General features: G+C 40.6%; 1 protein-coding gene across 1 annotated transcript in view; it reads right to left on the bottom strand.

The window, feature by feature from the left end:
• Positions 1-632: 632 nt before the first annotated feature.
• Positions 633-23,895, bottom strand: part of tmem170b (transmembrane protein 170B) — an 88,353-nt gene continuing 65,090 nt past the window's right edge. The window contains 6 exon segments of the mRNA XM_058046250.1: positions 633-6,184; positions 9,824-9,994; positions 13,834-13,927; positions 13,929-13,984; positions 13,987-15,029; positions 18,374-18,534. Coding sequence (XP_057902233.1) covers positions 6,054-6,184; positions 9,824-9,994; positions 13,834-13,927; positions 13,929-13,984; positions 13,987-14,011 — 477 coding nt within the window. The 5' untranslated portion in view covers positions 14,012-15,029; positions 18,374-18,534 and the 3' untranslated portion in view covers positions 633-6,053.

Consider the following 23,895-nt stretch of genomic DNA (forward strand, 5'->3'; position numbering starts at 1 on the left):
GTAACTTTTTAACAAAAATTACATTATTTTATTTCTCATAATATTCCAACTTAAAAAAAACAAACATCTTTTTACTTTAATGTTTCAACTTTATGGTACTGAAATATTATTTTTCCTTATATTACAACACCATTCTCGTGAATTGTAGTTTAAAACACATGCAGGTTAATTCCCCAACAATTGTTTTCATAAAGAAACACCACAGCAAGCGCGTATCACTACCACCCTGGAAAATCTCTTCAATGGTCTAAAACCCATGTCCGATGAGAATCTAAATTTAGACCAATGGAAAACAAGGTCATGTATGGCATTCATCTGATCACCACTCCCCGGCTTTACTCAGATTTCATTGTGTTGTTGTCACTGCTGGAAAATGTGTAGGATACTCCAGCGCAGGAGGTCGGGATGGAGTTTTTTTTTTTTTTTTTTCCTAAAGTAAACCCAGACTCAGAGATCACAGTGAGGTCCAGACAGCCGGCGCTGATCTGACAAGCATGCCGAGCCTGTACTGGAGACCGGTCTTTGCGGACTGTTTGTCTGTTGTCTGCTCTTTATATACTGTACATGGAGCACAAAGGCAAGGTCAATAATGCTAAGTGATCTGTGGGTCAAAAGACTTGGGCCACGTCCAGTCATTGTTGGAGGTGTTTTTTTTTTACAAAGAAGGCATGCAGTCCCCTTGTCTGCACTCACGCTAAACTCTTGAGTATTTCCTGTGGCGGAAACAATAAGACAATAGCAGCGAGTGGCCCGGCGGGTCAGCATGATGGGGACCATGCTATGTTAAGTTGGGCTTCTTTACTTTTGTCATTTTGGTATGCAAAACAGCTGGAAACATTCCGATGACCGCATCAAGGAGGGTGTTGTTCAAAAGAAAGACATACCACGTTCATTATTTTAGTCACACGTGCAAGCTCTGTTTTACAGAGTTCTACTCATGTCAATACAACCCGCACTTCCTTTAATGGGCATGCCCAGATACGTAGTAGGCCCACCCTCACCCTTCTGTGGTCTCACCGTGTTAGTTAGCAATAGCACAGAGGAAATGTTTGTTCCGGTGTAAGGGAAAGATCATTTTGTTTAGCCTTCCTAAAAAGGCAAACATCAGGCCGAAGTGGTTGGAGTTGTTTTTGATTCCTGGCCAGCAAAAGAAAAACATGCTCATCTCTCAACAGCACACATGATTATTTTTTTGAACATGCGCGAAGCTGGACTATACGAAGCTGAACTGTTCAAACTGATGCTGAAGTTACTTGGTCGTGTGAGTAACTATTTGTCAGTGTCATTTAGCAGTATCAGTGACAAAATGAGCTCGGCAGCTGTCCAGAAGTCCTTGGGAGTGTGAGAGTATATGTTACAGTTAAAAGAGCATATTACTGTCATTCATTCATTCGTTTTCTACCGCTTATCCTCACGAGGGTCGCAGGGGGTGCTGGAGCCTATCCCAGCTGTCTTCGGGCGAGAGGCGGGGTACACCCTAGAATGGTAGCCAGCCAATCACAGGGCACATATAGACAAACAACCATTCACACTCACATTCATACCTATGGACAATTTGGAGTCGCCAATTAACCTAGCATGTTTTTGGAATGTGGGAGGAAACCGGAGTACCCGGAGAAAACCCACGCATGCACGGGGAGAACATGCAAACTCCACACAGAGATGGCCGAGGGTGGAATCGAACTTGGGTCTCCTAGCTGTGTGGCCTGCGTGTTAACCATTTTTCACTGTGCGTTCGCCACAAAATTGTTCAATAAATTATTTTTAGTGCAAATTAACACAATTTTTTGTATCCTAGCCTTAAAAAGAGTAGCAGCTGTACCTTTACACAATCCCTTTTCAAAATGACTTATCACAAACAGGAAGTCTGGGCCTCATGATTGGGAAATTCTGTGCAATTCTGTGCAATGGAACAAAATGAAAAGGCAGCAGCTGTACAATTACACCACCTGTGTCAATCACTGTGGCATCAGATTTGTCTCTTTCTTTCTTGCCTCAACCTGACTTGCCACTTTAATGGTGGACATAAATCAGGGGCCCACACCAACAAACACACTGATGATAACGTGCAGGTTTTGTCCTATCAAATCTCCACTCAGGCTGACTAAATTCCATTACCTTCATTCATATATCCACCATGTCCCATTGTATTAAAGTCATCACTTTGATGAGGGTATGAATAACCTCAAAAAAATAAATAAGCGCACATCCTGTCTCAGAAAATGCACCACGCTGCTGAAATAGGAACAAAATGTCAAACAAAATGCCACGCCAAACAATCGGGTCCGGTTTTGTTCAGTCCCAGTGTCTGGGTTGAGGAGGGCGAGGCCGCACGTCGCTGTCATTACAATGATACCGATCACGTACTGTATACTGGAGGCTTTTTTGGGGGGTATCATGCCACCATATGCAAACAGTCTACTTCCTCTTGCCCAATGAAGACAAAGCACAACGCAGGGTCTATTTTTCTGCTTTTTTTAAACTCTATGCTACTAAAATTGCATTATTTTTCCTCATAATATTACAAGTGTATTCTCTGAATATTGTAACTTTCCCTGATATAGCTGTTCTAACACTCCAGGGAGTCCAACATTTATACTAAAAAGATTTTTTAATTTCAACTGACAGTTGAATATTTACAGAAGAACCATTTGCACATAAATAGGTCATTGTTATAAATATCAGCTGTTTGGCTGGTACAAAATTTAAAAACAAAACAAAAAAAAAAACATATTGTACATTATTGACAAGTGCCACTTTGGGTTTTGGGACAACACTGTCTCTCTTTTTAAGATTGTCCATAGTCCGATCACATGGTATGAGCTGCACCCACACACACACAGCAGGTAAACAGGGCTGACATGACATGAAAAGAATACTAAAGCTGCATGGGCATCACACAGCATCGCAATGATATTTTAATGTCTGGAGGGGATTAATAGTTGCTGGGTGTCTCCTTAGATATTGCAGTAAACACACAACGCACACACAGACACACAAGGTGCAGCAGCAGAATGAAAACTCCTAATTTCTCATGGCACAGTGTGAATGCATGTGTGTGTTATTATGCTATCCAATGACAATGTGACACTATTTCAAGCTGCAGGTCAGGATAGAAACAGCGGCTTACAGTACTGCCACAAAAACAAACACATTATGTAACCCATTGTGAGCCTCTAACAGTTAGGTCCGCATCCAGATTTCATGTTTTAGGGCACCTTTTGAAAATGTGAAGCATATTAAAATGAATACTGTTATTGGTAGCAATCACATGAAAAGACAAGCAAGTGAGTCATCACTACCAAGTCATGTTTTGGTCCCTGAAAAAGAGCAAAAACATTCAAAATGGACAGTTAAGTACAATATTCAGTGGACTAAAAGGGGTGTTGGGAGTGGATTTGTCAATTATGATACGATATTTTGCACTATGGACAACACGGGTTAAGGAAAAGCTGTCCATCCCGTTAATAACAGTGCAATGCCGCCCTCTTGCGGAGAGAATTGGTAGTGAAGGGGAGCCATGTCAGTTACACAACTCCTTTCACACATAAATACCGATTCTGCGAATCACACATTCAATACATTTACAGCCAAAGTGGGAGCACCAACTCTATCTAAAATGTGGTGACAACGCAAATAAAGCTAGTATATGAGATACTTTGGTGTCTCCTTCCTCCTTGAGTTGGGTGCTGACATTTCGGGGGGCATTCAGTGAGCATTTGAATACAATTCTACGTACATGTTCCTGTTTGTAAGTAACTGAGTAAAACAGGCACATATTTCAACCAGTGTAGCAGTTTCTTTCAAACAAAAAAAATCGGATATCACTCATTTTTGTGTAAATCAAGGCAGATTCAATTCAGTGCATAATGCCAAGTTAGTTAAAGGGTCAATTTGTAAGCGCCTGAACAAGCTAACATTGGTTTACCTTACCTTGCAAACACTTTGTTCATCAAGAAGCCACATCCAGTCCTAACACAACTAAGGAGGCAGCTGGGAACTAAGGAAGTTAGCATGTTTCTTGTGTGTTGTTAGAGTACCATACAGTCAGTCCTAACACAGATAAGAACGCTAATGCTAAGGAAGTTAGCATATTTTTTATGTGTTGTAGTAACACATTGCCCCCTACTGGTTTGGAGCAGCAGCCAGTCAACACAGCTAAGAAAGCTAATGCTAAGGAAGTTAGCATGTTTCTTATGTGTTGTAGTACCATGCTGCCCACTACTGGTTTGGAGCAGCAGTCAGTCCTAAACACATATAAGAAAGCTAATGCTAAGGAAGTTAGCATGTTTCTTTTGTGTTCTTGTAGTACCACGCTGCCCCATACTGGTTTGGAGCAGCAGTCATTCCTAAACACATATAAGAAAGCTAATGCTAAGGAAGTTAGCATGTTTCTTATGTGTTGTAGTACCATGCTGCCCACTACTGGTTTGGATCTGCAGTCAGTCCTAACACAGATAAGCATGCTAATGCTAAGGAAGTTAGCATGTTTTTTATGTGTTGTAGTACCATGCTGCCCACTACTGGTTTGGAGCAGCAGTCAGTCCTAAACACATATAAGAAAGCTAATGCTAAGGAAGTTAGCATGTTTCTTATGCGTTCTTGTAGTACCACGCTGCCCCTGCTGGTTTGGATCAGCAGTCAGTCCTAAACACATCTAAGGACGCTAATGCTAATGAAGTTAGCATGTTTTGTATGTGTTGTAGTAACACATTGCCGCATACTGGTTTGGAGCAGCAGTCAGTCTAACACAGCTAAGAAAGCTAATGCTAAGGAAGTTAGCATGTTTCTTATGCATTCTTGTAGTACCATGCTGCCCCCTACTTTTTTGGAGTGTGTAGTATGACATGTTAGCTTTTTCAGACTTGTGCCAAATCAAAACTTTAGATCTTAAGGGACAAGAAAAAGAAAAATAACGAAAGAGGAGAGCAACAGAAATGATTGTGGGTCAGTTTACCGCACCATGCGTAGGTGTGCCTTATGTATTACATCGTTTTCACCCGATGAGCCTAAATGGTTCTCTCCAATCAAGGCTGAAGATGATGTCCTTGAACATGTGAAAGGATCCGCCGCTATGAAATTAATATAGAAAGGTTGCTAATGCTTTGGCTGGAAGACCACAATCTCCTCCCTCTTCTACTTCCTCCTCACATTATGCCCGTCAGCCGCCAACCACAGGGATTGTTGATTTAAGTATACGTTTTGACCCTGACGTGTTAATTAGGACTCACTCACTCAGTGACGAAGCAAACAACTGCATTGCTGTTGATGTGTCGGATGTCAATCAAGCCTTTTAAAGTCTTTTTCAAAGAAACTTACGTTGCAAAACTATTCATTCATTCATTTTCTACCGCTTTTCCTCACGAGCTGTCTTCGGGCGAGAGGCGGGGTAGACCCTGGACTGGTCGCCAGCCAATCACAGGGCACATATAGACAAACAACCATTCACACTCACCGTTGCAAAACTAGTATTATTAAAAAAAAAAAAAAAAAAACATTCTGGGAGGCAAACTGGCATTACATCGTTCCCATAAAAACAGACGTTATGGCACTGATACTTGTTTTCTCTTCCATGTTTGCTGAATTCACACCTCTCTAACTTCTGGAATTGGCTAAGCTGGAATGCTTAGGAGAATTTTAATACTGTATAAAGACTGTTCAGTCATCAGTGCGCAACATTTGTTCTTTAAGCCGAGTTTCAACAGATTAAGAGGACAGGTAATCATGTTTCCGCTTATAAAAAAAAAAAAAAAAACCTTCCAATTCATCATTCCCATTAAGGGTAGCATAAAACCTTGAAGAGTCAGTGTCCACAAAGGCATGTAAGGACATCCCAGAGAAGACCGTTGGCACCAAGTTACCTCTGGAAAAATCAACCCCAACATGGCTTTCAGTCCAGCAGCTGAGGATGGCGGCGCGTCTTGCACTGAATCGAGTTCCTTTCGTCATTGCAAAGAAGGGGCTCCTGTAATTGTGGCAGTAGGTAGATATGAGCTGAGGTCCACATGAGCGCCGTTAAGTCCGACTGGCCGTGTTCACCCAGTCTGCGTCCTTCATAGTGTTGCCAGGATGCGTGAGAAGGATATGATTACGGAGAGGCTGGTCTGACCCACGCCGAGAATGAGAGCCTCCAGCGGTGCCATGCCCTTCCCTGCCACGCGGTACACGCCCGCCACTGCTGCACCTGATTGGGGATGAATCAATCAATCAATCAATCAACACACAGGATGATACCACCACATGGTTTCTATACCGCTTGTCCTCACAGGGGAGCTGGAGCCTATCCCAGCAGACTTTTTAGGCTAGAGGCTGGGTACACCCTGGACTGGTTGCCAGATAAACAAGCATTCATTTTTATTCATACCTACGGACAATTTAGAGTCTCCAAATATGTTTTGGGAATCTGGGAGGAAGCCCGAGACGGAGAAGTCAGGAAAAGCTACTCAAACACAGGGAGAAGCTCCAACTGTGATTTAGTACTACAAACCAATGCATCATTGCGACCTTTACATATACCGTATTTCCCGTACAATAAGTTGCACTTTTTTTCCTATAGGTGGGCTGTTCCTGAGACTTATAAATGAAAAAATATATATATATATAATATGACAGAGGGCGGCACGGTGGTCGAGTGGTTAGTGCTCAGACCTCACAGCTAGGAGACCAGGGTTCAATTCCACCCTCGCAAGATAGAAAGAGACAAATCTGATGCCACAGTGATTGACACAGGTGGTGTAATTGTACAGCTGCTGCCTTTTCATTTTGTTCCATTGCACAGAATTTCACAGAATTTCCCAATCATGAGGCCCAGACTTCCTGTTTGTGATAAGTCATTTTGAAAAGGGATTGTGTAAAGGTACAGCTGCTACTCTTTTAAAGGCTAGGATACAAAAAATTGTGTTAATTTGCACTAAAAATAATTTATTGAACAATTTTGTGGCGCTGCACGGTGAGAAATGGTTAGTACGCAGGCCACACAGCTAGGAGACCCAAGTTTGATTCCACCCTCGGCCATCTCTGTGTGGAGTTTGCATGTTCTCCCCGTGCATGCGTGGGTTTTCTCCGTGTCTACTCCGGTTTCCTCCCACATTCCAAAAACATGCTAGGTTAATTGGCGACTCCAAATTGTCCATAGGTATGAATGTGAGTGTGAATGGTTTGTCTATACGTATGTGCCCTGTGATTGGCTGGTGACCAGTCCAGCACCCCCACTTGTGAGGATAAGCGGTAGAAAATGAATGAATGAATGAATGAATGAATAACCATTGTGTTAGCATATATTACGCCTATTAAAACTTGCCTTCCAAGATGACATAATGTCTGTTTTGGTCACATAGTTTATAAAATAAATTACCCGCAAAAAATGTGACTTATACTCCAGTGCGACTTACCGTCGTTATTACCAAAAATACGGTAATAAATAGATGGGCATGGGAATAATCAATTTAGTGAAACACAGACGACATGCTCACATCTTTCTACAGGAACCAGCAACCTGTGTTGTAGCTGTGTGTGCACATAAGGGAGGGTTCAGACGGTCAATAGTCAGCCCATCCTGATTGTTACACATTAATAATGTACCGTCTTGTCTATTTTGGTGGGGGTGGAGCTTGCATCAATGAAAGCAATCGATCGGTGCACACCTACAATCAAATAGATGGAGGTTTATTTACACAATACACTCCTGTGTTGAAAAAGTGAGGCTAGCAAATAGAAGACATCACCGTATGTTTTGTTGTTTTTAAAAGGCCCACATAGTAAATACAGTACTATATACTCTCCACACACAACCCATGGGACCTATTATACTCGTTTTCAGTGCTTAGTATTGAGTTGTGGCCTCCTATAGAGAAGCTACACAATAAGGCTTTCTAGATCTTCCAGATTCTGCACCGTTTTTTTGCTGTGTTTCCAAGGACTTCCTGCTTCCGAGTCGAATGTTCTGTTCAATTTACTCCACCTTCTTGCTTTCCTCTAGCTACACGCACTGAGCTGTGATTGGTCACACTCCCAAGCGCTCCCAAGTACTTCTGGACACGTAGGTCCACGTTTACTGAATACAGGCAATCTGCAGGCCATATAAGGAAGTCCGGATCGCATTGATGTCAGTAGAACTCAGGAGTTAGAAAGATCTAACCCAGGGGTGGGCAAACTACGGCCCGGGGGCCACATCCGGCCCGCCAAGTGTTTAAATATGGCCCGCACGTTCTTTCCAAACTTAACATACAACCTGACATCATGGCTTTAGCCAACCTTTTGATGGTTTAGGTAGTTTTTTTTTTAATCAATTTGTTTATTTGATGTGATCTGCTGTTTACAAAGTGCTCCTGAAAAAAGGACACAAGCACATATACATAGCAGGTTGCATGACACTTACAGATACAATCATTCCAGGTGGACTGTTAGAATTATATGCGTAAAATATATAGTCTGGCCCCCTGTCAATTTTGTTAAATCAATGCGGCCCGCGAGTCAAAAAGTTTGCCCACCCCTGATCTAACCTCATTATCTCAATAGCTTTGGCATCGTTTAACATGAGAATACAACATTGTAACAATATCTATAGGTCAAAAATATGGAAAAAGCAAAATAGATCCCCTTTAAACACACCTACACAAAAGCTAATGTATTTATTCTACCTTAGAAAATAAAATAACTTTTGACTGACACTGTCAAGGCTTGCTTATCTCCATGCCCTTCGGACTGGCTGGGTAACGTCAACATTTCCTTGTCACTTTCACCCAAGACCTAAGAAGAACATGCGATAATGAAGGATTTTTCCTAGTGGGGACAGGAGTCCACTCCCTCGTTAACTGTCCTGGATAATTGGTTCCAGGACAATTTCTGCAGAGTAAGATTCAATATGATGGAATAATTGTATTGTTGGAACAAGTTCTTGTTCTAAGTCTCAAGTTCTTGTTTTTTAATGCACAAGATTAGACACATGCAATTCAGACAATGATATGTAAATGTCACAAAAAAGTGTGCTAATAAATTGACAATAAAAGCACAAATACTGTGGATTTCAGAAAATAACAGATGGAATGATACAGCACTCTACGAGAAGCAATGGAGTCTGTAAAATGAAAAATTAAAAAAAATAAAAATAAAAAAATTGTTAGCTATAATGATGAAAATGGTAATATTAATGATGATTATAATGATGGTAATAATGATAAAGATTATAACAATAATGATAATGATAATAACAATAATAATATTACAATGACAATAATAACAGGGGAAAACAAGACTGTGGCATGAACATGATTATATCTTGCAAAAAGGGGTAGGCATTTATAAGCTTTTGCTTCAGCCTACTCCTTTTGGGTTTTTGATCAGATAGTTGAATACAAATGTAAATTATGGAGAGTTGTATTTTGATTGGTGTGGGAGATGCACTGTGGTGTTTCGTGCGTTTGCCCAAATAAATTAAAAAAAAAAAAAAAAAAAAGGAACACAGAAAGCATGTTTGACCTTCTAAAAATATTTTTTGTAACATTATTAGAGCTCTGTAGACATGAAATAACACCCCTATAGTCATCTTTATACTTGTATTACTTAATAAAGTAGACATTCCTTGCTCTTGGAAGTATCTTGAACATAATGTGGGTCGATCGCATGCCATTAAAAAAAAAATCGTCCAACAACAATCAGTCCTACATCTAAACATCTTTCACAAGCAGCCGCCACTGCCCGTCAGCTCCACCTGCGGCTGACATAATCCAGCAAATCCCCTTGGCTGTCATCCTCAGGCCCAACAGATGCTGAACACTGCTGATGTAAGACTAAAAAAAATACAACAAAAAAAAGTGTGACTTACTGGTGATGACGCCTCCAGAGAGGGAGGCCAGGAAGCCCACACTGACCAGCACGAGCGTGATGAGGCGACCTCTCTTGTGGCGTTGCAGCATGACAAACATGAGCAGCCCCACCACCCCGTGGACGAAGAGTGAGGAGAAGAGACACCACAGGAACACCCAGTACCACATCTCTGACAAAAAAAAAAGGAAACAAAACACATCCAACTCATTAGCGATAAGCTCAAAACACAGACACATAGAATATGGAACACATTTGTTCTCATTGACATGACAAATTGAAGTATTATAGTGCGTTAGTACTTTATTATAATATTAAAATAGAATGAGAAATGACTGTGTATGGTCAATTAGAGTGAGGACCATTTGATCTGTCCTAAAGTCGCACAAGCGCCTCCATCTATTTATTGATCCTGCAATTAGCCGTCGGACCGTGGCAGAGAGCGACATGCCGGCATTGGAAGCACAGTAGCTCTTTGTCCTGTGTGGCCGAGCGTGGCACGCTGGTAGTTCACTGCTTTGTTAAAGCCATCTACTCAGCCGGGGAAGTACAGGAGGGGGGGGGGGGGGCATTCCAGCAGGCTCCAATAGATCTGGTTGCACGTGCAGAGCATCTGTTGCCCAATTGAGGCTGGTTGGATTTATACAAGCTCTGAACGGAGGCGAGTATAGAGTCATTGGAGCACCAGTACCGTAACCACTCTAAGTAGAGACAGGGACGGGTGGAGTTTGATCGGAACACCCATTGAGGAACAAATGGCAGCTAGGTGCTACAGCTATAAATCCAGCAGAGGGCGCTGCCTCACAAGCCAATTCACTCAACATTTTCCAGCAGAAGACTCCATGTCAAGACATGACTCTTAGTGATTGCTTTCTATAATTCAGCTCCCTTAAAGTATTCCCCCTGCAACCTTTGTTACCTAGGAACCTTTACATTACAATCCTACAAACAGATGCTAGCTCCATATTTTGCTACAACTTCTTTCATGAATTCCATCGTTTTCCACCATTTTCCTAGCGTTTTTTACCAAAATTCTGGCACTACAGCCCCATGGTAGGTTATTTTACAAGCATTATTTGCATAGCATAGGCTGTCTCAAGCCTAGAGTAGTCACCTAACACTTCACACATAATAAAGATTGAAGAATTCCCTGTCCAGAGTCTGTCTATAGTGTACTAAGACAGCGTACTAAAGCTGAGAGATCATGATTTTTGCCAAAAATCAAATCCTACAAAAACCTAAACTACAATACACACTGAGTTTAACTATTCCCAGATAGTACTTCCTGTTTTGGATCACTTATCATTCAATTAGGCAACAGAAACACTTCATAACAAACGTCGGTGGCATTTTTTTTTACCAAAATTCTGGCACTTCAGCCCCATGGTAGGTTATTTTACAAGCATTATTTGCATAGCAGAGGCTGTCTCAAGCCTAGAGTAGTCACCTAACACTTCACACATAATAAAGATTGAAGGATTCCCTGTCCAAAGTCTGTCTATAGTGTACTAAGACAGCGTACTAAAGCTGAGATATAATGATTTTTGTCAAAAATCGAATCCTACGAAAACCTAAACGACAATACACACTGATTTTGACTATTCCCAGATAGTACTTCCTGTGTTGGATCACTTATCATTCAATTAGGCAACAGAAACACTTCATAACAAACGTCGGTGGCATTTTTTTTTACCAAAATTCTGGCACTTCAGCCCCATGGTAGGTTATTTTACTAGCATTATTTGCATAGCATAGGCTGTCTCAAGCCTAGAGTAGTCACCTAACACTTCACACATAATAAAGATTGAAGGATTCCCTGTCCAAAGTCTGTCTATAGTGTACTAAGACGGCGTACTAAAGCTGAGCTATGATTTTTGTCAAAAATCAAATCCTACGAAAACCTAAACGACAAGAAACACTGAGTTTGACTATTCCCAGATAGTACTTCCTGTGTTGGATCACTTATCATTCAATTAGGCAACAGAAACACTTTGTAACAAACGTCGGTGGCATTTAAGTGAGTCAGTAATCAAGTCTCAACTCGTATGCCTGGAAAATTCCACATTGTTTCAAGATTTTGCGATATTTTCACCACTAAAAATGTTATATAACATGACATTCCAATGCTACCGCATACACACATCCAGAAATAAATCAGTATTTTGTGAGACACGTCATCAATGATGAATCATAACAACCAATACAGGTTAAATATTATCAAAAAAAGAGCAAAATGTGGTGCCGGGTATTGTTAGCACATACTGAATAAACAAAGGTGTGAATAACGACCTCTTGGTACGATGCAGTACATTTTTGCCATCATGTAAATCAAACTGTGCATCATTTTAAAGCAGGTATCGGATCTCATTACAGTGTGCAGCTGTACCTAATGACCTGTGAGCGTACACTGCCGCTGTCGTTTCTCATCATGACCCCATTTCATGTCTCAGTAGGTCATTTTTCACCTGGTTGGGTTGGTATGGCGCACAGGGGTATCAGGTGGCAAGAGTTTGCTGCGCCTTTCTCGTCATAGCGCTTTATGCCGTGCCGCGCCTCTTGCTTCCAGTTCCTCACAGCTTTACATGCTGCTGACTCAGCATCATTAGCTACCTCTTTTTTTTGCCTGTGACACATTTCTCAACACAGGATGGAAGCAGCTTCTCAAAAAAAGACAAGTGTTGCAAGGGGATATGACTACACGGCTGTAATAATGTGATCGGATGTTGCGTATGCAAACATGCTTTAGTTACCACCACCGTCATGTATGGTATGTTATCAATAGTGGTTTAAAAGAAGACACATTTTTCACAATTAACATGTACAATTAAAATATACCTAAAGCAAGAAAGAGGCGGGCTATAATCCTCACTCTATGTCAAAAGTTGGCGCCCTCTAAGGCAGCTGGAGGAACCCTTGCACCCATCAAGGCGGGGCGGGATTAAATACACTCTGCTTCCCTCTACTCCTTTTCATAAGAAGTAAAAATAATTTACGAGGTCATATCACCTTCGGTATGAGGTACATTATTTTAAAAAAAAAAAAACAAAAAACCTTAAATTGTATTATGGAAAGCAGGAAGTGAACAAATGTAACAGTTACTGATTGTAAAAGTACCAGAGGGAGGGGTAGGATTTAATAAGCTTTGCTTCTTCCTACTCCTTTTGGACATGTGGAACTGTGAACTGATTATGTGATGCATTCAATTGTAACCTGATGCATGTTCAAATGAAATAAAATCATTACCAATTAACATAGCATGTTTTTTGGAATGTGGGAGGAAACCGGAGTCCAAATAAAAATAAATAAAAATAGTAGTAAAATAAAAAAAAAAAAAACAAAACACAAAAAAACAACTTAAACTATATTAGGAAAGCAGGAAGTGAACAAATGTAACAGTTACTGATTGGAAAAGTACCAGATGGATGGGTAGGATTTAATAAGCTTTGCTTCTTCCTACTCCTTTTGGACATGTGGAACTGTGAACTGATTATGTGATGCATTCAATTGTAATCTGATGCATGTTCCAATGAAATAAAACCATTACCATTACCAAGTACTATGAAAGGTTTGTTGTTATTTCAAACTTCACAATGGCAATACTAAACCTTTTAGGAGCGACTGATAACTAAGTGAGGTGTGTAAATAAGAGTTTTCATTGAAATAACCACAATTAAAAGCATCAAAGCAGTTAGCTCGGATTCACCATTCAAAATTGCATTGAGAAAACCGTAGCTTTTAAGGCAGTCATTCTGACTGTATTACATCTACCTCCGGTTAATTACTGTCTTAAAAGTGAGAAAGAGATACAGATACATATCTTTTACTTCACAGAACGATGCGAAAAAACGTCACACAAAAAATGAGAGCATGGAATGGCATTTGGATTTGTAGCCGACTGACTGACTTTAGGCATTGATTCGTCTATAGTAGTAATGCATGGTACATTACACGGCTGTATTCTACTACGAATGACAGGAGTGTACAAGCAAGGCAAATAACGGGCACACATACCTGTGAAGTGCTGCAGCGCCGTCCCTTGCACCCAAAGGCTCAGTACTTGCTGCACCGACAGATTAACGGAATAATCTCTGTTTGTTGACATGTTTCTTGGCGCCGCCGCCGCCGCCGCCGCCGCCCGGGTTCGCACCCTCCTTTATTGAGTGCCGTACTTGGCTTTAAACGAAGGCATGGGGGAGACCGGGGTGACATATGGGCTGCGAGGCGGCTCTCCCCGGCGCGGCTCGCCTCTACCGGTGCCTCTGCTTCGGCTTCGTGTCCGTCTCCACGTCGGAAAGGGAAGGGCCGGTGGCTGGTCGTTTTATCCTCGGTTGTGCTGGAGTCGGTGGTGTCGGTGTGGAGGCCATGATGGGGATGGCAGCCGGAGTACAGACATACACACACACACACACACGGTCGACTCGTCCTACATTGACTCGCCCAGCTACATAACTCTTAAAGAGACAGTCAGCCTTTTTTTTAAGCGGGTGACGTGTTACGCAGACATATTAAAGCTGCTTTATGAATGGGACACAAAAGGAGGATGGCATGCTATATATATTTCATAATGTTGCGTATCGATGGCAAATACAGTATTAAAACTACCACCGAGTTCGAGTTACACTTTCTCATCTAAACAATTGACAGTTGTCCGAGCTGGCCTTTAATGCACTTTGCTATTCCTCAAAACAACGTGGTGACGCTCGTGCGTAAACACCCGAGGACGCCAGCTCTCCTGATGCGGAATTCAGCCAATCAGAAAAGAGGACTCTTTTTTTAAATAAACCATAATAAAATACAATATAATAACCATTCCAGAAGTATAACATGTGCATAATTTTCTTATTTTTGTAGTTTTCGTCCGCTAAATTCTTTGAATGGGGGTGAAAAAAAGCATTTGCTAACAGTAGCACGTGACGTAGGTGAGTTGGTGGGGAGCTCTCCGTGGTTCTAGTGTGTAAATCATTTCCGTAGCAGAAGAATAACAAAACATTTATCAAATAGGGAGTTACTTTTCACAATCTATATCGAGTCATACTGTACATGTTGCATTCACTGTCCTTGACCCAGTGATTGGGGCTCTTTAAGGGGAAGAGAAAGGCAGCAGCAAAGAGTTAAAGCCTGCAATGTTTGCAAAGCAAATGTCAACCTTTGTTTCCTGTCGAAGCTTGACTCTTCCCAACATGTTTGCTCACCGAAGCGTATTTGTCCTGTGTGATGTCAAGAGAAAAAAAAACATTTTGTTTTTGGCTTGTATAACAAAATTGACTGAATTAATTTTGCCAAGCGACAGACTCTGATTCATGTATTTTGGATCACAAAATGCGCGCAAAAAAAGACATTATGGAGATGCTTCAAACACCCCAGAGAAGTGGGAACAGAATAAAATACCCAAAAAATGTATTTCTTAATTATTTTGAATATTATAGCTTAAAAGTAATTCAAACAATTCAAATTCAGTATCTCATAAAAGTAGAAAAATAGTCGAAAAGTGGTATTATTTCAGGCTGCACGGCGGTCGAGTGTTTCGCGCGCAGACCTCACTGCTAGGAGACTTGGGTTCAATTCCACCCTCGGCCCTCTCTGTGTGGAGTTTGCATGCATGGATTTCTCCGGGTACTCCGGTTTCCTCCCACATTCCCAAAACATGCTAGGTTAATTGGCGACTCCAAATTGTCCATAGGTATGAATGTGAGTGTGAATGGTTGTTTGTCTATATGTGCCCTGTGATTGGCTGGCGACCAGTCCAGGGTGTACCCCGCCTCTCGCCCGAAGATAGCTGGGATAGGCTCCAGCACCCCCGCGAGGATAAGCGGTAGAAAATGAATGAATGAATGAATATTATTTCAATATATGGAATGAAATTTGACAGTATTGCTGTTTGCACGTGTTGTTGTACTTCCATTTGTCCAGCAGGTGGCAGCCATCTCCCACTTTTCTTTACAATTGTCTGGAATTAGTTGTCTTTTGCAGCACTTATGGCTATTACATCAACAGAATAAAAATAATAACAGCTTGTAGCATATTTAACAAAGGCCTGTACATTATTGTCATCTAATAGTCATTGCATTTTTTTTTGTTCTCCAGCGGGGATTTTAGGAGCAACGTGAGATGTCATCATATATTGGACAGCTCAAGGTTGTGCACACACATGCATCTGTAGGTTTTTCTGTTGAAGCTATTGTACTGTTCTTTACTTCACTGTAACTGAATCTGTAATATGAGACATCTCCCCTTGAACCTATTCAGTGCCTCATGTGGGTTTTTTTTTCTTCTACTGCCAATCAGTCTCACAGCAAGTTTTTGTCTGCCCCCCCCCCCTCCCCCTCCGGGCAGATGCCCTTGACCCAGGTGAGTCACCATCGAAGAAGCCCCCCTCCCCCAATCTGTCTGACATCCTTGTCACAGTCAAGAGGCACTTTAATAACTAGAATCAAGCGGCTGAGTGGTGGTGACTCAAGGTGTAAGCACTTGACTCTCAAACAAAGACAAACTTTTGTCTTTTTTTTTTTATCTCCGTTTGGTCTATTCAGAATGTAGAAACACAAACATTTGCTAAACAAGTGTGGTATGCATGGACCGCCCATATGTACACACATAGGCAGGCACAGATTCAAATGTTATTGTCAATGAAACCTTTGATATTAAAATCTGTCTGGCTGACATCGCACAGGCAGACCGAATGTCAAACATGTTAACAACAACTCCTCAACAGTCCTGGGAAAGTCTATTCAGGGCCTATGGATTCTGGACCGATACTACACTCTAGGCAGGCAGGGTCTTTGAGGGTGAATGGGGGTTTGCCCAACCAGGCCACATGTGTTTTGTGGACTTGGGGAAGTTATTTGACCGTGTTCCTTAAGGAATCTTGTGGGGAATACTCCTGGAGTATATATGGTAGCAGACCACCTAATTCAGGTGGTTCACAAGTCAGGACTCATTTCCAGTGGAAATGGAGGTTGGATTCCACCAGGAATGCCCTTTTTCACCAATTGGGTTCATTACTTTTATGGACAGAGTTTTTAGGCACAGTCAGGAGAGTTGAGGGGATCCGGTTGATCTATGGTCATGAGTTTTGGTTAATAACCAAAAGGTCAAGATCATGGCCAAAATTATTTTTTTCCATAGGGCTCCTCTCCCTTAGAAATAAGGTGAGGAGCTCTGTCAACCAGGAGAAACTCCGCGTAAAGCTGCTGGTCCTCCGCATTGAAAGGACCCAGATGAGGTGGCTTAAGCATCTGGTCAGGATGTCTCCCAGATGCCTCCCTGGGGAGGTGTTCAAGGCATGTCCCACAGGGAAGACCCAGGACATATAGGAAATACTAAGTCTCTCAACTGGCCTGGGAATGCCTAAGGAGTCTAGGCTTCCGTGCCGAGGCTACTGCCCCAAAATTGTATAAGCGGAAGAAGATGAATGGATGGTAACAACTTACAATGGCTGAAGCTATTGAATGAGAAGCTATTGTGTTGTGGTTGTACTGAACAGTAAGACTGTTGGACCAAATAATGGTAATGGTTGGATTTCATTTGAACATGCATCAGATTACAATTGAATGCATCACATAATCAGTTCACAGTTCCACATGTCCAAAAGGAGTAGGAAGAAGCAAAGCTTATTAAATCCTACCCCTCCATCTGGTACTTTTACAATCAGGAACTGTTACATTTGTTCACTTCCTGCTTTCCATAATACAATTTAAGGGTTTTTTTTTTGGTTGTTTTTTTTTTTAATGTACCTCGTACCGTAGGTGATATGACCTCGTAAGTTATTTTTACTTCTTCTGAAAAGTTACATTTGTTCACTTCCTGCTTTCCATAATACAGTTTGGTTTTTTTTTTTTAATTTTTGAATTTTTTGTCCCGTACCAAAGTACGAGGTGGTATGACCATCCAATGACATTATGTGTACCATAATGTCATGTACCATTTCTCTTCTCTTGTAGAGAAGTATTGGATGATATTTTTAGGTAATTGGTTATTTTTTTTAGCCTTATGCATTATTTTAGCTGTTTGATGATGAACTATATCAGCAAGTTGAAGTATTTGTGATTTTAGAAATAAGGAGTTCGTATGTTCTCTGTAGGCGGCATTATGAATTATCCTTACTGGCCTTTTTTGCAGTACATTTAGCGTGAAGATTGCTTTTATAGTTATTACCCCATATTTCAATACTTTATATTAAGATATGGTCGAACCAGACTGATTATCTTAGAGTTTAGAGGATGTAATTTATCTTTCAAGAAATGAGCCAAACCAGTGGAGAAAAATAACCTGCCATGGGGCCAAAGAATGTTACAAGTGCCAGCAATTTCATTAAAAAAAGGTGAGGAACACCATCAAATTCAATCTCGCTAGGATGTATGGGAGGTCGACAATAGGTTCCACCCATTTCGAATGTCATTTTGGATTACTTGATGTACCTTTTGGAAGAAATTCATGTTTTTTATAAATACCTTTCTAAATACACTTTTAAGTCAAGGTTCATGTTGTCGCTGGGAATCCCCTTTGCAGGGAGTATGAGATGAGATGTGTTGAGAAGTTTATTGGGTCTCACCTGTGCTGCCTGTCTAAAAGCAGGTGTTCCCAATCCGAGCATGAACATCAAACACGTTTGAAGTGGTGCACGTTCCCATCAGTAGAACAAGAGGTTTCCATTTCTCGCTGCTTTGACATCAAAATGGATCCATGTGACAAGCTCGACCACATGACTTTGGACTGTGGACACAAATAAAAAGTATTGAAATGGAGTTGTATTGTTCAGTCATCCATTTTGTATGTTTTGTATTGTAAAGCCGCTGCGGACATACAAAGAGAAAACACCGTGACGGTCACGTTATTATCAAACAAAGATATCATACTTGTGTTTGTTAGCAGGGTGATGTAGCGTTTACGTAATCCTGCAAGCCAACAACACAGTACCATTGTGTTTGTACACTCAGAAGTACGTGACGTACTGCAGTCTTTATATGATTACAGAGGTCTTGACTCTTTGAAAGGTTACATCAAAAAAACATGTTGACTGATTTCTGATGTTGAAGTGTGGGAAGCCCACACTGAGGTGTGTATTGCTTGAAGGCAATGGAGCTCTTTTTTTTTTTCTTTACTTCTGGCTAGAAATATTTAGTGGTGAGTCCCTACAAAGAGGACAAGTTTCTTCATGTTCTTGCCGTGGGTGGATGTGGTCTCTTTAAAAAGGAAGCGTCACCTCAGGGCATAGAAATGCTGTGTTGGTTAGTTCACAACCAGTACGACTGGAGCAATGGCTTTCATTTGTCTTTATTTGATCATCTTTTTATGTCATGGGAATTACAATAAGACTTTGATATGCTAATGTCTTCACAAATGCACTCAAATGCTAACGTTCATTTTAGTGTATGAACAGTGGACCATAGATCTTAATTGTATAAGTCAGTATTTGTGTTGCTAGTATGATGATAATTATTGTTATTATCAATACAATATATGCTTGATATTTTTGGGATTAGTTTGTAAACTAGACATGGATCAATGTCATATTGGATGCTGTAATGTTTATTTTATTTTATTTTATTTTATTTTATTTTATTTTATTTTATTTTATTTTATTTTATTTTATTTTATTTTATTTTATTTTATTTTATTTTATTTTATTTTATGAAATCACAAAAAAGTGTAGTATTTAATTCAAAATTCAAAAATCATGCAATATTGTTTCAAATACTATTATATTTAACTTTTTAAATAATTGGAGAATCATCATAGTTATTAACATATATCTTTGCATTATTTTATTTTTTAATTTCATTTAATTTTTTTTAAAAAGAAATCACAAAAAAGTGTAGTATTTAATTCAAAATTATTAAATCATGCAATATTGTTTTAAATAATAATAATAATTTAACTTTTTAAATAATTGGCGAATCGTCATAGTTATTAACATTTTTATTTATTTTTTATTGTATTTTATTTTATTTTATTACACAGTATGCACAGGTCAATAGATGCGCTTAACATTTTCATTAAAAAAATACATAATTAAGTAATACAATAATTTTAAAGAATAATAATAAAATGATAAATCTATTTACAGTTCCATGCATTTTTCCAAATACCGTTATGTTTTACTATAAAATTAGTGAAATCAGCAAAGTTATTAAAATCCATTCAGATTCATTTTTATGATTTATGACCATCCGACCACACAGAAAACCATTTTTTAAAAATAATCCTCCCAAAAGTTAGACCTGACAAGAAAAACAACCGGAAACAAGGAATGTATAAAACCAAGTGAACTTACACAGCATGTTCTATTTGATTCTACCTAGAACAGCGTAAATTCATACCGTAAAACATCCCCCAAAATCTGAAACTTCCATTATTAGAACCCGACCCCCCCTTGAGGCTTGCATCCCTCCCAGAGACGCAATAACAGATCTGCAGCAGCAGAGCAAAAGGAAAAAAAGCAGATTCCGGTGGTATGCCGGTGATGAAGATAAAGCTCAAAACCAACAAGCAAAACCTTCCAGAAGCATAAATGATCCACCGGCATGTTTGGAGTATTCTGGTAAGCAGCCCAAACCATCCAGTCCCAACAGGCCTATCAAGGTCTGGGATCTGGTCTAACTGAGTCTGACTTTATCAGATGCGTCCATCACTGTGTGTTTGCGGCTTCGATTATTGGTGGTTTCGAGTGTGTGGACAACCCGTCACTTCATCAGTTAATCTAAATCCGTGCTGCATCCTAGCGTGGATCCTTGAACATTCATTATTCAGCATCTGCCAAAGTGTACTTAATTGGTCCCAGATGCTACAAATATTGTGTTTATGGACTTATTCATGAATGAAATTAAGAAAATTAGCACTGCAAAAAAAAACCTATCCTCCCAAGCCAGCGTTGCCTGTGTTTATCTTAACGATGTGACAGATGTCAGGCTGTGACAGACAGACTCACTCGTCTGATGCCGTCTTCGCTGATAAGACCACCACCCCCGGGGGAGGCTCATGTCTGAGTAATCCCATCAGACAACTTCCTGTCTTTTGTATCTCTTGGTACGTATGACGCATACAGTACTAGTACCGTCTTATTATACTTATAGTGATTTTCAAGGTAAGCAAAGTACTTCACAATAAAGTGACACTCAATCACACACTGGTGGTGATCTCTACGTCTGTGGACACAGCTGCAGTGGGGGTAGACTGACAGAAATACGCCTGCCAATTCACGCCTATGACCTACCTCGCTGACCACCACCAAATATTCATACGCTAGTGTGGGCAGCACCAGAGGCATAGTGGGTGAAGTGTATTCCCCAGGGAACAACAACAGTAGCCACGTTTACATGAGTTTTTCCTCTTTCCGAATGGAATCTTTCCGAATGACCTTTCCGAAAGCAATGGTATACATGGAAAGGAATATTCCAATCTCGTGTCTACATGCGCCGCTATAATCAACCAGAATAGTCAATGGGGCATGCGCAGTAAAGCGTAAACACCAACGTCACATGATACCGACTTCCTGGAGTTTTTCATTCACCTGTTGGAATAACTCCGTATTGCCAGTTTTTCCTTCGTCCAGTCTTGAAATTTAGTTTGGATCAAAAACAAGTCCAGTGCCGATTGCTCGCCTCCATTTTTTTTAAATGGAAGAACGTCTGGAGCTGCGTGTTACGTCATATCTCAGCATTCGCCGAAAGAACGCACCCGGGAACAGGAAAAGATATAGTTCAATCTTGCTAATATTTTACAGTAAACCTCGGATATATCGGACTCGGATATATCGGAAATTCGCTCACAACGGACAGATAAAAAAGAACCAATTTTTCTGTAATGCATTTCCAATAAAAATTCATTGCATATATCAGATATTTTTTATAACGGATTTCGCCTATTTCGGACAAAATCTCCAGTCCCGTTCCAATGCATTTCCATTAAATTTCCCTCGCATATATCGGATGGCCGCATCGTGGCGCTCCGATTCGCCGAATCGTGACAGGCCGCTATACGACGTCATTTGCAGCGTTTGCAGCATTGCCTGCGCGTCCAGGTACATTGGAAACATAGTCAAGGAAGTGCCTTTTTATAACGGATAAAATCCGATTTACGCTTATACCGGATATAAATCTGATATATGCGTAAAACGGACATTTTCCGGTATACGCATATAACGGATTTCGCTTATATCGGACAAAACCAGTGGGAACAATGGAATCCGATATATCCGAGGTTTACTGTATAATTAAGCTCGGCACATGTTTTATATAGATATGCATTTTCTAATTTTTTAATAAAACTGGACTTGTGAATGGCGTATAGAAGGGTTTAGATTCTGTTCCACAGATGGCGCTTGGGAGGGAGCTGCCAATCCTCCCTTACTGATCAGGTGTATTCCTCGCCTACACTGTCCGGTTTCTCTTTGTGTATATAGTTGGCTTTACTTATTTACATATATTTTGGTTAGTGCTTTAATTATATATGTTTGCCATTTAAGTTTAAGTGCCACTTTAGTTAGTTTTTTTCATTTAGAAGTCATTTGTGGTGTTCCTAATTTCTCATCAGTTTCTCCTCTTTTTTTTGAGGTGATTGGTCGTGGCACAAACATGGAGGCGCGCCCTTGGGAGTGCAGGCCAGAGGCTGATCACCTTAATTGGACTCTCCCAAGTGCCACCTGGAGGAGGGGGTGATTGACTGGGTGGTAGTTGGGGAGTTGTTAATTGTTAGGTGTACTTGAGTGTTTATATATATATATATATACAGGAAGTGACACTTCAGTGTGGGACTCTTGAAGGACTTATATTTAATGTGAAGGGTGTTGGGAATGTAAATCGGGTACCTTTTGGACTTATTGCTTCCCCCTCTCATTGGGAACTGTGGTTGGCCCTTCACAGGTAAAAGGGTCTGGGTGAAATTGTTTAAGAGAGGTCTGTTGTGTGTGCTGGGGGGGGGGGGGATGCTGCTGCACTGTCTTGTAAAATAAACTCGAAGAGCTCTCAAGCCCTGGTCTGGTGTACATTTCAGCTGCTATGGCTAGCCCGGGCTAGTAAGAGGCCATTGTTTTCCAACTCAAAATCTTACAGCGCTAATGCACACGAAAGCTGCTTGCCAACCACTAATAAACAACAAAAGAAGAACACAGTCTGACAACTTTCCGATTGAGCGGGTACAAGATACCTTAATCGGATTGGGGAAAAGGAATATTCCACCCCCTGGGAATCCGATTATATATTCATTCGGATTGGCACTTTTCTTTCGGAATGAGGTGTATACAAAGGTTACATTCTTTCCGTTTGAGCAAATAACCCGAATGGAATTGGAATATTTGGGTCCATGTATACGTGGCTACTGACTGGGATTTAATCAGGTTTCTGGACCTCCTGAGCCACTGGTTTGCATCTGACGTTTTAGAATGAATTCATGAGGTATACGGTATACGACCCAGGCTTAGGCAAGACTAAACAAACTCAGAACATTCATTCTTTGTCTCTTATCACTGTTGAAAAATGGATAAGACCCAACCCTGCAACTGACTTTCAATGTAACCCCTCATTGCATGATAAGAGGTATACAGGTATATAGTCCAGTCCCACGGTCCAATAGTGACATCAGACCGGTCTGGAACTTCAGTTAAAAAATAACAATGCCAAAAACATCAGATTTTTGTCATGTGGTGGATCTGTGACTATGTTGTTTTTTTGTTATTTTTTGCAGTAGGTCCTTAAAAACGGAAGAGCACTTTTTCCCTGAGGATCTTTGATTTGCATTTTTGCAGAAGGTAACCTAGCACCCCGTCTTACAGAGTATTTTTTTTAGCAGTATGTCCTCTAAAACCACTGGGGTATTCCTGTCACAGATCTTTGACCAGTGTTGTCAGTGCTGTCTGTCTTTAAAACAGCCAAGCGCCTGTCAAAAAGAGAATCTTTGACTCATTAGTGCATGGCTCTTTGACTAGTATTTTTTCTTTATTCATGTTTTTGTTTTAGCAGGAGGTCCTTAAAAGAAGATCTTTGATTGTAATTTTTCCCATAGGCCAAATAAAGGACTATTTTTTTGCAGGGATACTGCTGGTAGATCCGACGAGCGGAGTATTCCTGTCACATAGAG

Source organism: Doryrhamphus excisus, chromosome 14 (genome assembly GCF_030265055.1).
Source record: "Doryrhamphus excisus isolate RoL2022-K1 chromosome 14, RoL_Dexc_1.0, whole genome shotgun sequence".
In the NCBI taxonomy this organism is placed as follows: Eukaryota; Metazoa; Chordata; class Actinopteri; order Syngnathiformes; family Syngnathidae; genus Doryrhamphus; species Doryrhamphus excisus.